At 42.8% G+C, this 22,371-nt stretch overlaps 1 protein-coding gene across 14 annotated transcripts in view; it reads left to right on the top strand.

Annotated features, from left to right (window-relative positions):
• Nucleotides 1–22,371, top strand: part of EPHA5 (EPH receptor A5) — a 193,491-nt gene that overhangs the window by 144,169 nt on the left and 26,951 nt on the right. For 6 of the 14 annotated variants that reach the window (XM_077782943.1, XM_021532602.2, XM_077782940.1 and 3 more), the window contains 4 exons: nt 911–1,070; nt 5,062–5,167; nt 14,572–14,637; nt 21,056–21,123. In XM_077782943.1, coding sequence (XP_077639069.1) covers nt 911–1,070; nt 5,062–5,167; nt 14,572–14,637; nt 21,056–21,123 — 400 coding nt within the window. The remainder of the gene's footprint in view (nt 1–910; nt 1,071–5,061; nt 5,168–14,571; nt 14,638–21,055; nt 21,124–22,371) is intronic. The other 8 variants (XM_077782944.1, XM_021532603.2, XM_021532605.2 and 5 more) reach the window with 3 other exon arrangements.

The raw sequence follows: 22,371 nt of genomic DNA, 5'->3' as shown, positions 1-22,371 counted from the left end.
CTTACATTCAAAGAATTCCAAGTACCTTAGCCAGGCATATTGCTGTCAATGGGAAGTTGGCCATTAAATTTAAGAAAAAGAAAAATGAGCTCGATTCTAAGAACTATCCAGAAATCTTGGTAAGGAACTACTAAAAACTCTGGTTTAACTCATGATAATTTTGATCTGAGAGGATATAGTGAATAAAAAGCAGTTTCCAAATTTGTAGACCTAAATTTATGAGCTCTTGTCTAGATTATGTGTTACAGTAAATAATTCTAAGAGTAATTACTTAGCATTTCAACAAAATTTTAATCAAAGAACTGGAACTGTTTCACATTAGAAACTGATGTAGATGAAGATTTATTTCAGCAATTTTTCTTCAAGTTCATTGCTTCAGAAGAACAATGCAAAAATTAGGTATTTTCCTGGCATTTTGGTTTATTATTCTCTTCCCAAGGTCTAATTCGTGGTTGTAGAAATGCAGGCATAAAGTTGTATAGTGTGCAATATATTATTCTCTTTTAGGCCTACTTACACTACTGGGAAGCCGTTTTGATGTAAATCAAAATCCTTTTTTAAGGTGATGGGACTTGTTTTATCTTCCCTTTGCCTTGGGATTGATCTTTGTAGGATAAACCTTTCCATTGCCTCAGGCCATGTACATCCCGAGCAGTGGAGAGCTGCTTCTACTGCATATGCCGATTGTGTGCCTCCTAGAATCATTGATTATAAAAGAGAAAATCAGATCTCACATTTTGTGTTGCAGAAGGACCTTCAGAGAGGGGGTTTTGAGGAAGAAATCCTCAAAAATGCATACTTCAGTCATCTTTTGTCATGTTTCTCTGGGGGTTGTTAAGAGTCTGTCTTCTCTGAGAGCCATTCTGTGTGTGTTTGAACTTCGTGGTTTTTGGGGGGGTTTTGGGAAAAGGACCAGGAGACGAGCTACACCATCATCAAGTCCAAAGAGACGGCGATTACGGCGGATGGCTTGAAGCCAGGCTCGGCGTACGTGTTCCAGATCCGAGCCCGGACAGCTGCCGGCTACGGGGGCTTCAGCCGGAGGTTCGAGTTCGAAACCAGCCCAGTGTGTAAGTGCTTTTATTTCTGTCAGCCCGTGTCTCTGCAGCGCTCACCTGAAACAAGGCAGGGGATCGATACCTCTGCAGAGAGCACTTCCTTCTATTGGCTTCATCCCTTGGCTTCGGAAACGCCGGGCACATCGTGACTCTGCACTTGGCATAGTTGTCCTTTGCTCCCTCGTAATGGGGTAGGAGATCTTCAGAAATTCTTGACATTCCATTTAGAAAAATCCTGTATTTACAGGAGCCTGGTGTAAGAGAGTCTTTCCTCTCAAGAGGGACAGAGGGGATAGGACCTGGTCCTTAAAGGCTGACTGCAGAGGATGCTGAGCTCTCTTAAATGCCTACATCTGGAAGGAAAAGCCCTGAAATTGTGCCTCTCTGCAAGGGGAAGAGTTGAAACCAGCATTAGTGTCATTTGTGTTTTTTGGGGAAAGTTCCTATCAAGTTAATAGATTGTTTCTGTTGGCTGCCAAGGCCACAGCCTCAAGAAAAGGAGGTTGACTTGAAATCAGAAATGGTAAAAAATGTGCACTGCAGGTGCAGGACTTCTTCTTGGCCTGTTACATTTGTGGGTTTTCAAATTTTCTTTTTTTCTTTTTTTAATGAAACTAATCCAGGGCTGGATTCTGGAACTGATTCTGTGGCAGGGTGAGGCACACAGGCTCAGCTGCTCTTTCTTCTGTGTTTAGGCACAGCTGTGGGGAAATTTTTTTTGCCCCAAATACAGAATTTTGCCAAGGTGATAAATACAGTTTTGTCCACCAAAAATATGTCTTCTCTCTATTAGTTTGTACAGCTGTCATTTATTAATTTTTATGCTGTGTGCATGGAAGAGGAATTTTATGGTGGAAATACTCTGATCATTCCTGTGGGAAGGGACTGTTTTCTGTATTTTCCTTGGAAATTTAAATTCATCAATACTTTGATTACTGTTACTCCAGTTTATTTAAATACATCATCTTTGAGGAGAAGATGCCGAGTTGTCTTTTCAGTGCATGCTGCCTTTGAAGTCAGAACAGATTTTCAAGGAGTCATTTCACATGTGCAAATGTAGCTATGGAGCCAGTGATTAAGCTAATACAGTGAAAATTGCATCACAATGCAAACAATAATGCAGTAAGGACAGTCTATTTAATGTATTTCTTATTTTATTAACCATTAATTGTGCTCTATAAGTAGCAACCAAATCATGTTATGCCAAAAAATTATTCTCTATAGTTTTTCTCAGTTGGAAAGTTTCTAGCTTAGAGTTGTTTGAGTAGTACTGTCCTGGTCTGTTAATGAGTAACACATGAAATATATGCACATTTGATCTATTACCTATGATTCTGGTCCAAAAATAATAGCACTTTCATCAAGCCTATCATGTAAGTATCTGTGTTAATTGGGACTTTTGGAGGACATCACATTTTGAAACTAGAAATTCTGTGGGTCATTTAGTCATACCCACATACCAGTCTTTTTCTGGGCATTTTAAAGGCAGAGGAATAGGTACTTCTCTGATACTAAGGAGCTGCTGGCATAGTCAGAGGAATACCTACCACATGGTCCTCAGTTTGGGAATGGGACTTGCTCATCTGTTGGACTCAAACTCTGGCTAATGCCAGACTTAACCAGATACTCTAACACTTGATAGTATTGAAATACAATGTAAACCTCAGTATCTTGCAAAATGCAGCTCTGTTTGACATTTAAAACCTTATAAAAAGCATTTTTTCCCCCAAAGCCCTATATAAAGTCAATATTTGTGTCAGGAGTGTGACCAGACTCCCACTTCTTTCCTGCACGTCCTGGAGATTTTGAAAGCAAGCACAGATCGAAATCTCACTGCTACATCAGAGTACAGATCTGAACTTTTTTTAGAGCCAAAGCAAATGATTTTTATTCAAGCACAGATGAAAACCTTTCAGTGGCTGTCTTAAGAAACAATTTCCAAGTCTTTTGGACTGAATGACAGCTTTTGTTTCCAATTTGCAAGATTTCTATCGTTATCTTTAATACATCTGGAGGAATTATACAACAACAGACTGAGAAATGCAATGGAGAAAAGCTATAAGATGGTTTGATCTTCCCTCTTTTTCCAAATTTTGGGAATTTTTACATACTTCTCCTTGCTTTTGCAATTCTGCAAAGCACCATGAAGCAGCCAGGGCTTCAGTTTTCAGCAAATTTTTTTTATTTGAGTGGAAGGTGTTGCTGCGTGTATCCACTTGTTGCTTCCTCCTTTCCAAATGCCACCAAGCTCGTCTAGCCCCAAAAACTAACCTTGCCAAGAGCTGGGTTTTGGCTGGATTGGTGAACTAATCTAGCTGCTCTGCTGGGCAGGAGTAGGAACATATCACCAAGCTGAGAAGGAGTAATGCAGGGGTGTGTGTGAGTGTCCCTGACTTTGAATGGCAGCAAGCCCCAGCTTGGCTTACGGATTCAGGCTTTTCATCTGCCATAGATCATAGTGGAATTTATCTCATTTCCCCATCCCTTGAGCTGTGCAAAAAAACCCACCAATCACTGCTTAGTGTTCTCCTTTAAATGTTTTTCTTTTTAATTATTTTGTCAAGAAAGCAGTAAAACACCATCTTAAGGAGCCCCTATAACTTCATGAGGCTAATATAATCTCTGGGAGATGGCAGAGGTTTGGAGCAGTTAACATGAAATATTTAATGTATCAAGACCAGTCTTTCTGAAATCACTTACACTGCTGTAGCGGGTCCACCCTGCTCACAGTTAAGCACCAGAGAGCTCCCATATGAAGAGCTGTGTGAAGCCCAGTGCAGATCAATGTTTAATGCCATACCTTTCTGTCTTTCCTTTCCTTTAACAATTAATATGGGACTATATTCAGTATTTTATAGCCTTCATAATGTTAATCCTGTGCTAAGGACCCTTTTTTAGTTCAATCATTTAGTTAAAGGCTTCTTCAGTACGCAATCAATTGCTGCTGCTCTCTGGGGTGGATGAAGCTTCATCCTGGGCTGGCACAAGGTTAAGAGCTATAATGAGGCTTTCCCCCACAGAGGAGTGGTTCCTGTGCCAGGGAGCTGGTTTTGCAGAGAGGATGTGAGGTTTGTACCCTGGGGTGGTTATATACATGCAGCTAAATAAGCTGGCAGCAAAGAGGGCAAGGTGAGGAGACTTTGCTTTCTGCTTGGGGAGCCCTACATACAAACCCCTGGGGGGAAGTGGGCTCCTTTCCCTGCCATGTAAGGCAAATAAACAATATGCAAGTGGTATTAGCATTTCCATTTTACAGCCTACAGCAACTTGTTCACCTGCTCTTATTTGACCCATGTCAAAACTCAGTTCTCCATCAGCTCTCCTGACTTTTCTGCTGGTGTCTTTATCACCAGCTCTGTCTCCTGCCTTTTGGCAGGAGGGCTCCTTACAAGGCACAGACTGGAAAAGTTTTGCTTCCCCAAGTTTTGGCCAATAAAAAGACCAACCACTGTATGTGTCTTAGCCAATTCCTTTTTTACAGAGGGCACTTTATGGCCATGTGATAGAGATGCCACAAGGAGTTAGTTTATAATTATTTATAGCTGCTTGAAGTGCAGGTAATTCTTTTTATCTTGTAGATTTTACTTGTGTCTGTTAGCAAAAACATTCCATAAATGTTCTCTCTGACTGCTGGGTTTTCATCCAAATGAGAGCCTGTTGGGTTTTCATCTTTTATCTCTGATTTCTAATGCAGCTAATTTAGGGAGAAAAACTCAACTTCACAAACTCAAAGGCCGCATCCTGCAATGCTTTGGTTTCTGAATTCAGCAATGAGATGCAATCTTGTTGGGTTTTTGGCTTAGAGTTGCATGTGGTTTTGTTTCTTTCCACCCATATCCTTTCCAAACTAGAAACAGACAGCAAAAGGGGGGAAATACAAACAGTAAAAGAATAAACGAACTGGTTAAGACTTGAAACCTTGTTGGCAGCCTCACTAGAACAACTCATATGAGTGCTGACTGTCATTTTAACCCTAATCTCCATTTTCTGTTTCTCATCTCAGCAGTAGCTGCATCCAGCGACCAGAGCCAGATTCCTATAATTGTTGTGTCTGTAACAGTGGGAGTCATTCTGCTGGCTGTTGTTATCGGTTTCCTTCTCAGCGGAAGGTAAGAGAAGAAGCTGTGTATTTATACTTCTTCAACTTTTGTAATAACTTTTATCTGACCAGCTGATTAGTGTGATTTAGGCAAAAGCAGCATGTGAACAAAGCTGTCAAGCGGTAGCACTGTAAAACAGCACGAGGGTGGGCTGATTGATCTGTTTGGACAAGCAGGAATGACAAAGGCACTCTCACAGATGTAGTTCGCTTCCCAATGATTTTCATCTGTCTATAGGCTGGCCCTGATTATTTGATTTGATTCTCACAGGACTGTTTTCACATTCCTTTAAAAATAAGCAGAACATGTTATTACAGGTAAAATATCTTCACCCCCATATGTTTGTACTCAGAACTTGCAATGGACTTTCCTCACAGAGAAAACATAACTTCAAGAAAATGAGAATAAAGCCACTGAAATGGCCAAATGCCCCACATTTTGGTCAGACCTGGATTTCATTTCTCATGTGTACAGTACTAATGTGTTCCCCAAGGATTAGTAAATCATACAGAGAGCTTCCCCCACAGAGGGAGACACTCTGCCTCAAGCCATCCCATTGACTTCTCATGTGCTTAAACATAGGCAAGTGATGAAAGCCTTGACTATACCATCTCTGACAACTCTAATGGAAGTTGATGGAATTTTTTGATGAACAAGAGATTGTGGTACTGGGGCAAAATCTGGTTTGTATCAGGATAATTTTGTACTGCAATATTAAAGTTGTTTGGCAGCCAGCGTGGAAGGCACTTTTTTAAAATTCTACATGTATATTAGTACCTTTTTTTTTAGTGGCAGTAGTCAAACAATGCAACGTCCTTCATGCATATGTGAAGTACAACAAGCAATGTGAAGTGCTCCACAAAGCAGTGTGAAGTACATGTACTGATAAGACTGAATTTGTTTTCAGTGCAAAATAAGCACTTATGCTTCTAAAGTACCCATCAGACCACAGTTGCTTTTATGATATAGGTCTGTCCTAAGCTTTGGTCTAGCAAGTTGGCTGTGAATTACAGGATATTGTAAATATCAGGAGATGTTATAGATGTAGAGGAACTGCGTTGAATTTGTTGGTTGAGGGTCTTATTTCTCAGAGGAGGTAAGGTATCAGTCTGCAAATGCAGAGCAGTGGAATCCTGCCAGGCTGAGCAACTCTGTCCCCAGGCATAAGGCATCTGTGGAAGGACACGGACACAGTTATTTCCTGTCTTGAAAGGTAAGTGTGCTGCCAGACTCATCTCCAGTCAAGGTCAGAGACTGACAGTCTCTTCCAGCTCAGCTGCTTGAGCTCCGGTTGTCTGCTTTGAGTGACTTGTTGGGCTTAAAAATGGAAAAGTAAATGCTCCTGTCTGCATGAGAAGCATGCAGCAGCAGAAGGAGGGTGGGGGGATGAGTCAATGGCTACAGCAATTCACACCAGGGCCTACAGGAAAGCTGTAGTCAAAAGACTTGGCTCTGAACACTCTAGACAGGATTCAAGTCTCTCCTTAAAGGCTAGAGGTTATTGAAATTCCTCTTCAGTCAGAGCAGGTGGATGTGAACCTTGGCTTCCCCCAGCCTGGATGTATTGTATTGGTGCAAACAGGAGAAAGCATGTGTGACTGTAGGGAAGCTGTGGATGTAACCTGGCACCTCTGTGAGGAAGAGGGGGGTGAGTGACAGGTAGAGGAATGTATATCCCTCTTTGGCCATGGGGAATCACAGCTGTGTGGCTGCCAACAGCTCCTGCTTTTCCCACAGTCACTGACAAAGGCTCAGTACCCCTCAGAGGAGGAGGTACTTTTACAAATCTCCTTTTCACTGCTACTCTCTCTAGTCTCAGCAAGTTGCAAACTCTGAGCCATTTGTCAGCAGTTCTCATTAGTTACATCTTTCTGTCCTCTTGCCTAATGTGCTTTCCAGGACGTGCTTCCTCTTAGCTCTTTATTTCTTGGCATGCTTATGAAAGCCCTTGTCTCCTTTGGCTAGTTTTATTGCTGCCTCCACTGCTACCTTAATCCTTCTACCTTGTCTTCACACTTCCCTCTGTGGACCCCAGGGCAGCTGCAGGTTTCTGGGACATTCTCCATGGTGCCATGCTGGATGTCTGGGAAGGGTGGGCACAGGGAGCTGAGCTCTTCATCCATTTTTGTCTTTTCTAACCTTCTCCTAACTGAAAAGACCACAGTCCTTCATTTGGAGTTGGTGGAGAAGCCTCCCACACTAAGGTTTGGTCTATTATTAGAAAATTGACTTCAAAACCACAGGACTTCTCTGCCAATTTGACTTCCCATGAATTTTAAAGTCCATCTAGTACATTGAGTGACTTGTGAGAACAGCAAAATAAACCCCAAAAATCCAGAAAGACAACAGACAATTTGAAATTAAACAAATTGAAACAAAGAAATTGCTCTGGTTTGGAAGAAAGCAGAGATGCCAGGGAGATATGTTACTCATGCTGCTTTGCCTTGGATATGGATTCAAGACAATTTGTGGAGTAACTCTCCTGCTGTGACAGCAGGGACAATAAACATGTTCCAAGTCTTGGGATAATCCCTTTCTGAAGCAGTTAACCTGTTTCTGGGAGATGTTTTCCTATTAAACCTCTGTAGTGGTTGTGTTGTTCCAGTGCCTGGTTCCAAGGGGGTTGCATTTTCTTTCCTAATTCTTTCCTGTATGTGTTATTAGGAAAACAGCTATTTTGAACTCCAGCTGGAATCACTACTGCTTGTCACACCAAGCAAGCTGTGCAAAGCCCAGGCTCTGTCTTCTCTGTTGATTTAAGAGAGTATGAGAAGGAGAAAAACCATCTTGCTCTGCCCCACTGAGGATGTAGCCTGGCCAGGTCTTGCAAATAGACTACTTTGTGCTGGCTTCAGGGTGCTCCCAGGTCCCTGAGAGGCTCTGGATGCCTCAGGATATTCCTCCCTAGGATGCTCTATGGGACCTCTTTGCACCTATCCTCCCAAGTCCCAGGCTGCAGCAAGTACAGGCAGTTCTGCAGTGTGCAGTGAATGTCATCCTGCTCTTGGCAGCTCTGAGAGGAGTTTCCAGCAGTCACAGGCTGAGGAGTTTGCAGGAGTCTGCAGGCTTTGTATTTTTTGCTAGGCTCCCAAAGGCAGTACCACACCTTTTCCTTTTTTTTTTTTTTTTTTTTTTTTTGCTTTCAAGTCTCTGTAGTTTTCTTGCTTCTTTTGAATGAATATATGTAACAGCTTGGCATTTCCCGTTGGCAGCTGGCCCTAAACCAAAGGTCAGTTGAACAGTAGTTGTGGTGGCATTTCCACATGTCAGCGTCCATCTGTGGAAATGCACTTTGCGTCTGAAGCTGGAGATTCCTGGGAATTTGAAACTAAATGTGCTTTGCCCTAAACAATTAAGCTGCATTTCAGAGCTGATTTACTTGCAGATGCTCCAGACAACTTCCTGTAAATAACATGTCCTCTGACCAAGGTCATAAATGCCAAGCCAAATAGCTGATCACTTTTTTAAGTTATCTTGCTCCTTGCATCAAGGACATATTAATAATACAACAATTGGGATTACAAATCAAAGAGATTCACTAAATCAGACTGCGGTTGTCTCAGCATAAAAAAGAGAAGTGGATTGAAAATCTATTATTAAACCAGCTACAAGTATTTAATTAAAGAACACAGAGTGGTTACTGCCTCTGTTTTTTTAGGATTATGTGTTCTCAAAAGTGTGGTGCATTTTACAGATAGAACAAATCTATAAATTCTGCTTTCCTAGCAATGCGTGAATTAGATGTCTGTTACCATTACTGTTCCTGACTGAAGTACGTATTAATCTAAAATCATTACTTTTGTTTTAAAGTCTGTGTCAGACAATCCAGTGACAAAGATCTTTGCACTCCTTCTCACAGAGAGCAGTAAAGTGCCTCGGTTTTTGTTGTGTGGCATCAGTCTTTCTCCCTGCAAAGTGAGGTAAAGAGACAGATTTTCAGCTGGGGAGGAGACCAACTGCTCCAGAGAAGTACCCCTCTTTTGTCCTTCAAACCCAGCCCTCTTTGCAAAACAGACAAGGTCTTAGGGTGAGTGTTAAGAGACTACTGGTTCCTCCAGTCCCCCAAGCTTTCAAACTTCATAGCACTAAACAAAAACATGAGCTTTTACAGAGTAAAGTGGGGAAGATATTAGGTCAATGCTGTGCATGTTTGCAAAAGCTGTTCAAAACACCCAAGTCAACTGTGCATCTGCATTTATAGCCAACTATCCATTATGGATGACCTTTCCATCTCAAGTGATCTTCCAAATAACCAGAGGGAGCTTTTCGTAGAACTTAGGGGAAAAAAAATTGAAGCAGCAAAAAACTGTTCCTCACCCTGTGTCATGCACATGTAGAAAGTCTCCTTCTGGCAAGGAACTAGCCTCTGAAAGACAAAGCAAAGACAAATCTTGCCACCTGGGTATTGGCAATTAGAGGCCCTTACACCAGCCTATCCATCCTTGACCTTAGTTGATTTAGACTTTTAAATATCCCTGCCTGTGGTGGCAGAGGACTACTTTCTGGACACAAATATGTGCATCTTGTTAAAAAGTGACTTTCAGGGAATAGAGAGGGTGAAAGATTGCGGTATATATTCCAGGTCCTGAGAGAGTGTTTACAACCTTTTGTGATGTGGAAAGTCAAAATTGATGAATTTTTCCACAGCCTCCCCCCATCCTATTTTCCAAGTTGTGTCAGGGCTTAAAATAGTTTGCTTTTTCAATATTTCCGTAGGAAATGGGAGACAGTCTACAGATAATGGTTTTCATAGAGAATTTTTCCAGCATGAGTCACAATTTTTGTTAGTTGGGACATTTTAAAGGATTTTTATCTCTACATTCTTGCCTGCTCTTCCTTCTTCCTGCAGGACATTGTCTCCTGTGATTTATAGCCACTTTGTTATGCTGCCTACTGCCAAATATTCCCCACGATTCACCTGACAAGAGGAAGGATTTTGTTGAGGAAACTACTGCTCTGCCAAATCAAAATTCTCATCCACCAAGAGCAGGCAGGGTCCTGCTTCTGTTGGGGTCAAGGTTTTTACTACTTCCATCCTACTTTCAGCCTCTTTGCTGGTTCATTTTCCCAGAGAGGAGCAGTGCTGGTGTACAGTACTGCTCACTGAAGGCAGAGTGCTCCAGTGCACCCTTCTGCACAGGGTTAGACCTTCCTAGGGCCTGTGTGGAAATCTGCTGCTCGTAGCACCCGTCTCTAACATCCTGTCAAGATCAGCCTGGCAAATTTGGCTGCTCCAACACCTCATTCCTCTTCTCTTCTAAATACTTTTTGGCTTAGTGCAGACTAGCCGAGCTCCGCAGGGCAGTCTGTGCTCTGCAGTCTCAAGATGGGTTTAAGGACTCAGGCTTTTCTGCCTTTGGATGACCTTGGCTCAGACAGAAGGTGAGAGTTAACCAAATCTGTAACTAAGCTCCAAGTTATTCCTGGGTTCCTCTGGCAGTGGCCAAGGGAGTGGGCTAGAAGGACTGTGAAGAACAGATAAGCAACCGGCATAAGCTTTGTCTGAGCAGGGAAAATGGGAGCTAGTGCAGCAGTAAGTGACAAAACCTCCTTGCCTTCTTGCAGGTGATTTGTTTGATGGATTGTGCAAGTCCTGTTTCCACTTGGAGAAGGGAACTGAGCTGCCCTTCAAACTGGAATTTGTAGCAGCTTGAGGCCTGCTGAGCACCCCTTGTGTATGTAGTCTTTGAAAGGGGGATTTTACTGTGTCTTCTCTTGACTGTAGAGTGGGTAGAGAATGATGAAGGAAGACAGACTCTTGTCCTCCTGCACTTCTGAATATGTGGATGTTTCACCGTGCTTTGAAATCAGAAGTGTGACTTCTGGGGCTTCACCATGTAGTGGCACTTGGCCTCTTACCTAGAAAAAAGGTTATCTCTGCTTTCTTATGTCTTAGACATGGAAAAGTATAATGCCAAAAGTCTTTCCAAGTGCAATTCCTTTCCCTGAAGACATTGCTTTCCTTCCCCATGGTGACTACATAGCTGTCATCTCCTTGGCCTTCTGCATTCTCAGTTTTTCTCAAAGAGTGCAGAGAGAAGCTTTAACATATGAGCTAGGATAGCTCAGCAGGAAGAGCAGGTGACTCCTTAAACTTTCGTATCTTTTGGGACAAAGTGGGAATATATTCCTAGCAGCTCACAGTGTGTAATGGTACTTCTCTGATGTTTAGAGCAAGCAAGTTGACTCAGGAATTGCCAGGTGTAGCGCTGGCCTCCTGACCTGGAGATGCAGAAAGCAATCATTACCATCACTCAAAGCTGTGTGAAGGATTAGAAAAATCTTCCCAGGCACCCTCAAGTATTTCAGTCTCTAATTGCAAGCCTCTGAAGAACATCCCATTAGAACAGCTTATTAAAAGCAACAAATGAGACTTCCATTTATCATGATTCCAAGACTTCAGCTTATAACTCTTAAAAGCCACATCTATATATGGCAGAGCCTCTCTGAATTCTATCTAGCTATTAAAAATGTAGTTTAATTCAAAATGCTCTCTGGGTCATCTGCAGACTTGTGGTAAATTAATTACATTAATTGCAGGCACAGTTGCTGGGGCCCATGATATATATACATTTCATTAACCAAACCCAGGGTTTGAAGCAATGCCAAGAGTGTTGATAAGTGCTCCTCGCACAGGTTTATTAAAGTTTGGGCTCTGGACAGTTGGGTTTGCCAACCACATAAGCTTTGTGGGGGTCACCTTATCTAGAACAGGAGGAGTGCTGTCCCTGTGTGCCTGAGATAGCAGAGTTGGGCTGGCCAGGGAGCAGGGCAATGCCAGCAGGCCACAGAGGTCCCGGAGGTGTCACTGCGGCTGCAGGCTCCTCTGCTTTTTTTTTTTTTTTTTTTTTCCCACCTGCAGCCCTTTCCTTGAAGCCAGGGCTAGAAGCAGGTGTCACACCTTGTTTCAAGCAAGCTTGGCTTCTGGAGATGGTGTGGCCTCAGAGCCTGTTCTTTCCCAGCCAAGGGGATTTAACGCTGCAGGAGTTTTCTCCATAACTTTTGCTGTTACGGGAACATGTCATCTGTCATCCTGCAGCAGATCAGAGGGGCTCCTGACCAGTAGCAGCCCCCACTAGCTCTCCTCATACTTTGCTGGTTGATTCAGTGAGGCTGGAGGAGATTTTGCAGATAAAATTGATGTATGCAGTGCTTCGTTCAACTCTGCTATCCAGTATAGGTCAGCTTGCTGGCTAAAGATCTAAAACCCTAGAGAAGTCCAGCTGTATTTCATTAAAAAGCATTTTAATCTTATCCATAGCATTTGATCTTGTCTGGAAGGCTTTTGCTTTGAGCTCCTCAGTTTCTAGACTAAGAAAACCCTGCAGGAAAGGAGATGAGACCTGGGCCTCTCCTAGAAGCCATCAGACACCCAAATCTGATGGCCACAAGATGCGTGATGGCCTTGCTTGAGTTTAACATCAGTTTATTTGCCTCAGGATTTTTATATTTTGAAGTTTATCTGCCAGATCAAGCCATCCTTTTAACACAAGTAGTAATAAATCTTCCTTTGTCCTGACTGTTCAGACCAATTAGTAAGTTCACTTACCTATCCAAGTGCTCTGTGGACCGGAAAGTGAATTTTATTGTCTGCTGATCCTGATTTGTTTATTTCTAAGCACTTTAGATTTCCCCTAATGCTAAACCTCAGAGTATTTTGATCACAAGTGCACAGCTGATGGGTTTGTAGGAGCAAGGCTACACTGAAGTACATTTCTCTTGCACCTGAACATTTGTTTTTTACTCTGTATAAAGAGAGTGAGATCTGAAGTGCTCCAGATTCAGTGCAGGGAACTCATTTCGTCTCAGAGCAGGCCTGTTGCTGATGAGGTCATAAAGAGTTTTCTTTGTTCAAGGAAACATTGAGCTCTTTTCATTTTAAGGAAGAGATTGCTTTTCAGGTTAATTGAACAGTTGTTTGGAAAACTTTGTATGCTGAGTGGTGTGGAGGTGTGGGAAGGTTTGGTGGCAGCAACCATTAGAAAATGCCTGGGGGAAAAGGGCCTCCTAGCTGAAACATAAACTAAAGTGCCACATCCAGACTGATCTTCTGGAGATGCACCACTTCCCTGCACTCAAATCCTGCAAAGTTAAAGGAAGAAAATGGCAAAATTTACTCAAGATACATAGTGCTTTGGTTTCCTTTGTGTACTTTTGTTTTGGATCTCTGGTGTTAACTTGGATCTACGGAGTGGGTTAGTGAAGGCTGATCTGCTTCCATATTAGTATGACTGAACAAGCTGAGACATTATGAAAATAGAAAATATTGTTAATTATAGCTAGAGATATTGGCATTGCTGTTTAGAAAATGCTAGCAAGTTGTTTTGCTGATGCAAAAGGAGCTTAGAAGACATTCTTCACCAATTTTAATTTAAGTAAGCACATAATCCAGTGTATAATTCTGTAAATCGTTGCATGCCTGAAGTTATTTTGCATCATAGTTTAAGGCAATGCAGTTGGAGAATGTTAATTTTGTCTAAATAAACTATTTTAATGTATTTAGACATTGTAAGTCATACTGTATAAAAATCTGACACGCACAGGATTTTTTTCAAGAATGACTTGTGATGACTGAAGAGAAATGAAGAGATCTTCAGCTGACTTTAATTGGAGTATACCTGCACCACTTGGCTCTGAAGTCCACTGAAGTCCTTCCTGTTGTTTCTTTCTGCACTGTGTACTTTTCCATGATGAACTATGTTAATAGATTTGGTAACAGAAAATTGGCTGTGCAAGTTCTCTGACAAGGATAAAGGGCAATTACTGAGGTGCAGCCAGCATTGGGTTGAGAACTGATTCTGGGCAAACCCATAGTCTGATTAAAGTAATGGGTGAGCAGCCTTCAAAGGCAAGCTGTGGCTGCACGGTGTGCCTTTCAGCTCACCGTATTTTGAGTTTATTTAGGCTGAATTCTTTCACAAGGTCCTGCTTCTGCAGATACCTAACGTGTGTAAAGCTTCACTGACACAAGGAGATACAGAAAGGGCTCTGTGAGTACACGCACAAGGATCTGCAAAAGCAGGGCTTGTATTCATCCACTGGTTTTCCATTTTTAAAGGCAGCTGTAATTGTGCCACATGCACGCTTGTGGAAAAAAGTCACTTTGCCTGCTTCAAGGCAGGTGCTTAAGTTTAAGCACATGGGTGGCCCCATTAATCCTGATGGTGGTACTCCAGTACAGGAAGCACATGGTTAGCTGCTTTACAGCACCAGGATCTAGACTCTCTCCCCAAGGCATGTTTCACCAACAATGGCATATGCCATGACATTTTTGCTGCCCAGGGTGTTCAAGTCCAACTAATAAATGCAAATAAGAAGGAAGAAAATACATATAGAAATGTTGTGAATGTATTTGCACCTTGCCAGGGCGGTGGGATTATTCCTTATCCTGGGCCTTTTTGTTTGCTTTTCAGTTGCTGCGATCATGGCTGTGGGTGGGCTTCTTCTCTGCGTGCTGTTGCCTATCCAAGCCTAACATGGTCAGTGTTCCCACCCGTGCTGGCTCCTACTTCGTGTCCTCCGTCCATGTTTTCTGTGCACAGTCTGCCTCTCCCTTCCTTTCTTGTATTGGCCTGGAAATCACTTTCTCATCTGATCTCTGTACCCAGCTTGTCTATCTCAACCACTGGAAATAGTGTGACCTGAAGCAGAGTGTATCTTCAGCAAGAGCAGGGATCTCAGGGGCAAAAGCCTGCTATGTTATGCGGTGATCAGTGCAGACACTGCAGCAGGTGTCTGATAAAACACCATGTGTGCTGGACACCCATGGAGTCCTGCTTCTGGTCATCCAAAGGGGCCGGGGGGAGGAAATGTGCCCCCAGAGGAGGCAGGGGGTAGGCAGGAGCAGAAGAGTATTTATTGGGTGGCATGTGAGATGCATGTCAGTGGAATGAAGTGTATGTCACGGACATACATGGCAGCGTATGACATACACAGCAATGACATGGTGCTGCTTGCCCCGGATATGCTCCAGCAGCAGTGGACATATCCCTGTGGGTGTCCTGAGGTGCGTGTCCATGTGCATGCTGTCCTGTTCTGCCACCATCTGAGCTGCCTCACCACTTTCTGCTCTCTTGTACTCTCCCCTCTTTTCTAACTGGTCAAAGGAGGGGTGATTGTAATTTTTGTTGGTTTGACTGGATGCAAGTTGAGTTGCTTCCCAAAGAAGAATCAACTCTAATATTTGTGTGGGCAGAGACCTTCCTAAGCCTCCTAAGAGACACATGTAATCACCATTGCCATCAGACAGCTGCTTGAGGCCACAAAATTTCTGAGACATCCCACATGCATTGTTCAGCTGGGAAATTTTGTCAGCATAGCTGGTGAGAGGTGTGGAAATCTTCTGCTGTGTTTTCTGGGGGATGCTGAGGCTTTGCATGGTGGTAGCTGGGTCATGGTACAGTTCCTTGCTGTGGGGCAAGTCACTAAGGTGGACCATTTTTGGGTCCTCTGGTGCTGTATTATTTATTTTGGTAGAGGGGGAGTTTGAGTTCTAGTTTTGGTTTTTCTCTCTGGTGGAACATTTTTTGTGACTTTTTAGTGCTTAAAAGCAGATTTAGCAAGCAAGGATGCCCAGCTTGAAGTGTGTGCCTGTAAAAAGTTGCTCTGGTATGTGGACCACTGTTTTGGCAATGATTGCTGTGAAAGAAAACCTTGCAGTACTTTATTGTCTGTCATGCCTGTGATACCAGTGCACAAGGCATTGCCTCACTTGTAAGTCATGCTCCAAATGTCCTCAACCCCCCAACTGGAGAATGACAGCAATAGAAAATAGTTCTCCAAGAAGACCAGGATTGGACTGGATGGCTATGAAGAAGAGAGATGCACAAGGAAAACTTGGCTGACCTGGAAAACACCCTCTGCAGGTTTCCTCCTAAGGTGCAGGGAGACTAAGGTGGCAGCAGGCTGGGAGGGGGGAAATGGGAGAAGTGACTTCAAGGCACAGATGCCATTGGCTGGCTATGGGAAGGCACGACAAGCTCTTCAGAGAGATTTATGGAAATCACTTCAGAGGGAGCTTCCTGCAAGAGGGGAAAACGGTATCATGTTTAAATTATTTTTAATTGTTCTGGCGGTGGTTTAGGAAAGTGGGGAGTCATTCAGTGCAAAGGCAAGGAAGGACTAAAGGCTAAAAATACCACTGCTGGATTTGTGAAACTTCCTTTGTAGGGCATCCAAGTTAATCAGAGGTCAAATACAGGGTCACACAAGTGTAGAGGGGGACAGCAATGCTGGGAGAGCAGCTGAGAAGATTGTGAGCCTGCAGCCCTTTGGAAGAGAATCTGCCCTGTTCCTCTCAGGCCAGCCACCTCCTGTATCTCCTGAACTGAGCTAAAGGTCTTTGCTTGTCATCGCCAGACCTTTTACTGCTCTTTTGATCTTGTGCAAGAGGAAAGTGAACAGAAAAATGGAAAGAAACTTCTAGTATAGAAGCTGTTCAGTTTACACCAGTCCCTTGAGTATTCTCTGGTTTTTTTGATACTGAATTTACCTTAGGATTGCAAGCAGCAAAGGCAAATGCTGAACACAGACTAACATCACTAGTGGTAGTCTTTTGCCTCTGGCTCTCAGTATCAGTGTTGTTTATCAAGTATAAAGCTATTGTCTCCACTCATGAGCTGAGGCAACAGGATCTTGGCCAGATGGAGAGATCCATGTTTGTTTGTTCCTCTGCATGGAACACGATCCTGCACTGCAACACGTATGCAGCTTTATTGCTTTAACATCTTGGAACAAATACTCTGAAATAAGCACTAACCCCTTGTAAACAATAACCTTGCAGTCCTTGCAAACCTCCTGTAAAGTGACAGCTTGAGATGGGTTTGAAGCATTCCTCTAAGTTGATTTATTGTAAAAGACATGTTTCTGAGTGAAGGTCTCACCCCTGAAAAAAAGGTGTTTTGTCTGTGTTTCAGAGAAGTGCATATGCTTAGTTTATCTCATATTTGACAGATTAAATACATGTGTAAGTCTCTAAGACTGGGATGAGAGATTGCATGCTGCTTCAGGGCACAACCTGTTTGATGGTACTGACTGCACCTGGGAAGGTGAAGTCCCTTTCCTCATTAGGGATGTCTCAGTGCTGTCCCCAGCTGCATTTCCAGTAATCCCTTGGCTGTGTCTTGCCTGGGCTGTGACCAGAATGGTGGCCCTAGCTAGGGAGATGAAAATTCTTTCCCTTGGGCATTTTGTTGTTTTCAGGGGAATGCCTCAAGTGGCCAAAGGGCCACACACAACTCAGCAAGGGTATCCTGAAACAGGGCAGAAACAAAAGAATTTCTATCAGTCCAGGGAGAGCAATCACCTTTCTGCCTCACTTTGTGAAAGATTTTTCTCTGTGAATTGCCTTCTGTCATGCAAGGTAGTGGGCATTGGTTTCCCAGCTGGATTGTTCATCTTTCTACCTGTCCATTTTATATTTTATAAACCTATATAGGGATCATTTTATAACTTCACTTTTATAATCTGCTCCATAAATATTTTACGAGCTGCCTGCCAATCTGCAAGTAGTTTTTAAATAAGACATGATGCCTTAAGAATATTTAAAGTATCACTTTTCTTTTTACCTGTGATACTTTTATTGAAAAACACAGAGCTGTGCAAGGAAGGCATCTGCTTTCCACATAGAGAAACTGGGACAAACCCACAACAGGAGTAAATGAATTGAGATTCAGGTGTGCTGCTGAATTATGTTAACTCTTTGGCTGAGTGTCTCCTGCTCAGTGGGAGATGAAGCGAGTGTCAGGATCTTTATGATTTTGCTCTGCTTGATACAGAAAAGATATAGGAAATCTATGGTTTGTACAGTGATAATAAACTAGAGAATGAGTCTTCTATCAGAGCTCTTGACTCACAGCTTAGCCAATAAATATTAAGAGCAAATACACATGCAGAAATGGATTATTTCACAAGCAATTGTGAGCTTTTTTTTTTTTTTTCTCCCAAAATATATTGCAAAGCTGCAATATTTAGATACTTTGATCTGCCAGCAAGATTCACAAAGTGACTCTGGACTGTTAACTCAAAATTACATTATTTTAATGCAATTTAGTTGGGAAAGAAAGGAGAAAAAATTGCTTGTGTGTGTTATTTAAAGCATCTGAAGGTCAAGAATGGAAGAAGCACAGTTTGGCCCCAGTCAGCCAAACTCTGGGTACTTTGAGAAAGCATGTGAAGGGCACAAGTGATAGCAGGTTTTGCAGCAAGCTTTATTAGTGACACCCAACTGTTGCTTGACAGTCACAGTCCACTAGCTGCCATTTCACTTTGATGTGTCTTGTCAAGGCTTGTTTTAACGATGCTTCAGGCATCCCAGAGTGTGATTTTGTATGCTAATGTGGTGTGCTGCTGAATGTGTTTCCCAGCTCGAGAGAAAGGGCCAGCTGCAGCCAACTGGTTTGCGTTGGCACTTGGAGTGTGTCCCTGGGCAGTAAAACATGGACTGTTGTGCAGCAAGGTGTACTTGGATTACTCTATGCAGGGGATGGTGTCTCTCTGTCTCCTCTGTATTTATGGTCAAGGAATCAGGAGATGCAGGTTGTAGAAAGGGTAATTATAGAAGAGCATTTTTACAGGCAAAGTGCTCCAAAGCTGAGGAAGAGATAAGGGCATTTGCTCCAAATGTCAAAACAGAAGAAGTATTGGATACATGCTTTTGGAGAAGGATGAATTTACATACTTGTGTATTTGTAAAAGGCAAACTGAGTCACATGTCTCCATCCAGAAAAATGAGCTTGCAGAAAGCTGATGTAACTTTGGCAACTTGCAGCAGAAGAAAATGGGGTTGCCAGAAGTGAGACTTGATACTGAGACTCATCTCTCTATTTAGATAAAGGGGAGGTCATATGATGAAAAAGAAGAATCCGTTCTCCCCAAGGGTTTGTGAACACCAGAATATGCTTTGAAATGACCTTTACTCCCAGGGTCTCCATGTACACCTGGTGCTAAGGTTTTGAATTAATCATGCAGGACCCCATCTCAGGAAATGGCGCTGTTGCTTTTAGAGCAAGGCAATGAGCACCAACATGCAGATAACTGAGCCATGTCTCTGGGCACCTCAGTGCTGTTCTTATGGGGTTTGCATTCAAAGTGTTATGGTCTCAGCTTGGTTGCTGCTGCTGAAATCATGCCTTGCATGTATAGCCTGGCTGTTTATCAAATGCAACCTCTTTATCTCCCTGCCTGCATTCCCAGACTGCCTGCCAACCTTCCCTTGTCTTCTTGATCCGTTCCCCTGTGCTTGCACAACCTTTGCAGTCTCTTTTTTCCTTCCTCTCCCTGTAGCACAGGTCTCCTTTGTCCCCCAAGGTAAGCTTCCTCTTCCCTGGAATAACCCCAGAAGTTCATGTTGCTTTTCCCCTCCTCAGCTGTCCAGCATCCAGGTCTGCTGAGTCCAGCTCAGTGGTGGGGTCTCATCGTGTCCAGGCTTTTGTCTGTAATTGTGATCATTTCACCAGTGCCAGAATCCTATAGCCTAAAGCTGCTTGGCCCCTTGCATCTGGGCAGACAGCAGTTCCCTGTAATAGGACTTCATGCTGAGGGCATGTTTCATGCAGATGCCTGTGACTGCCTCCTCCTAATTGCAGTTTTGTTCCTGCTAATCATATGCTTCTCCTTGCTGTGAGTGATGCTGGAGTGCTCACATGCCCGTAGCTCAAAAATCATGGAAGCAATGGAAGAGAGGTTTCTCAGCTTTAAGTGGCTTCTTAGTGGCCTGAGGCTTTCTTTGAGGTGTGCCAGCTAGTGATTCCACTGCATGCTGGCTTGCTTGCAGGTGTCTGCTCCAGGTTTTTCGTTCTACCAAGCAGTGTCCTTCAGTCTCATGTTCATGCAGTTTTCTATAGGATGATCCAGTTCCTGTATCCAGTTGTGTTATCAGGTCCTTGGAAAGACAGGCATATATATGTGTATCCTACATAAGTCATCCTGTATTTTGAAATGTGTGTGTGTATTAGCAATTTTTCTTGCCACTGCAATTGTCCTGGGGCTTCCATGTGGTTTTCTAAGTGAAGCAGATCTCAGAAGTGCCACCAAATCAGACAATTAATACAAAACTATCACCTAGCAAACCAATGAGAAGAATGAAAAGTCAGGGAAGAGCAACCAAAAACTAACAGGAGATTCCCTGCGGGAGATACAACTTCCATACGACTGTAGTTGCAACTCCATGGTAGTATTCAGAACTGTCCTTGCACTAATGTGGGAGCAGGATAGGTCAGGCAGCTTGCCTTCTTCCATCTTTTTTCTGCTGGGCAGAGGAGATTCCATGAATGGCAGCTCCCCTGTGGAAAGACAGGAGATGTGCATGAAATGCTGTGCAGAGCCAACAATATGTAGGAGGCACCTGAAGGCAGTGAGGCAACAGGTTTGGTTTTGCTTCATTTTAAGCCATTATTTTGCATGTATATAAGATGTTAATGTTTACACAAGGCCATTTTCTAAAATACCATAATTTAAACTTCTGTCCAAATGCACAGTGGATGAAAGGGGGCATGCAAGACATACAACACAGTGCCTGCAAAAGCTCTGCAGTCCAGGAGATTTTGTTTCTACAATTCTAATGTTTCATCCCATTCCCTTCCATTGTCCTTCCTGTTCCCGTTTTCTTTTCTTCTTAAAAATAGCTGCATTAAATGTCAGTTAGAGTGGAGTTTTTTAGAAGCATCTGTGGGATTTGGAAACACTAGTCCAATTGAAAATTCATGGGCCCTGAATCCCGTTAGGAAAATTGCAACCAGTCTGATGAGCTAAAACTGGGACAGCAGCAATAGAGCCGCTAGAGAGGTTGGGTTCATCACTGCTCTGGGTTTTTTTGCACTGTATGATTCAAAGTAAAGAATGGGGTTCTGTCTTACCAAAGACAAAAATACTCTTCTGTTGTCACTTTTTTTTCCCCAGGCGATGTGGCTATAGCAAGGCTAAGCAAGATCCAGAAGAAGAAAAGATGCATTTTCATAATGGCCACAGTGAGTAAAGAGCAAATGTATATATGTGGTTTTGGCTTTCTGTGGTAATGAGAAATTCAACTGAGAGGTAGATTTCTGAAAAAAAAAAAAAAAAAAAAATCTGCTTTTGCTGGTAATTCACAAAAGAACTGTTTGTGCAGTAGTTCCCCACCTGCCCCTGCTGCAAGTCCTACAGGGAGCTGAAGATTTGATCAGTCCTTATATGTGCTGAGCTATTCACACCTGTATGTTTGCACCAGATCATTCTAGTGAGCCATTTTGGTTTGTTCCTCTGTCTTTGCTGTGTGAACCAAGATGTTATTAATTTTTTCTGCTCAGCACATAGCAACATTTTTATGGTCTGGATGCATTAGCCAAAATACCTGTTCGAAACCTTTGCTTCACCCCAGCAACTGTGACGACCAAGCCCACTTCTGCTCTTCAGCTTGGATGCCTCTGCAGAGGTGTGAGGAATAACACCTATTTCCTGCACCTAGGAAGCTTTCAGAAATGTTGTGTTAATGCCCTTGTATAGAAAACCCCTCTGTAGTGATGCTAGAAAGTAAATCTCATGGTTGCTATCAGTCCTTCCTTCATCAAGAGCTGTGGGATCTGGAAATGGGTAACAGTTGAGGTGCCTTTTGGGGTGGAAAAGGCAAATACATTGTGAGTGAAAGTCAGATTTCCATTAGTGCTATGTAATGAAGGCAGCAGGAAGCAAATCAATTAAGAGCCACAGTGTAATGTAGCTGTCTCATTAGACTGATGAGCAATTCTTCATGTGAGTAGCCTTAATAATTGTCAAAACAAACTTATAATATGGATAATGAAAATACTTTTTCCCCTCTCAAGTCCTGGAGAAAAAGCCCACTATTGATTATATTTATACTGATACAACCCACAGGGTTTGTACTGCAAATATGCAGTTCTTTTAAATCTCAGTAACTCCATCTGAAATAACATGGGCGATTGATTAGCTGATGTGCGACTGGTAGGGCATAATTTATTTCAGCTCTCCATCAACCCCCATCCATCCAGCTTGCTTTGCAAGTTACTCCTGCAACACTTTGCTATTCGTACTTTTCCTCCTGATGTACCCTCTCTAGTTCCAGAAGGGAATTCTCTTCTACCAGATGCTGTACCAACTCAGCACCAAAAGGGACATTTAGCTGCACATCATTCCAGCTGAGCACTCTTAATGCTTTTCTAAATATGCCGAAGTTGCACATATGTCAGATATAAATTAAATGTAATTTTTCAAGAATGGTA

This window comes from Lonchura striata, chromosome 4 (genome assembly GCF_046129695.1).
Source record: "Lonchura striata isolate bLonStr1 chromosome 4, bLonStr1.mat, whole genome shotgun sequence".
NCBI lineage: Eukaryota > Metazoa > Chordata > Aves > Passeriformes > Estrildidae > Lonchura > Lonchura striata.
Note: the sequence above shows the minus strand (reverse complement) of the source record. Positions and strands in the feature narration are given on the sequence as shown.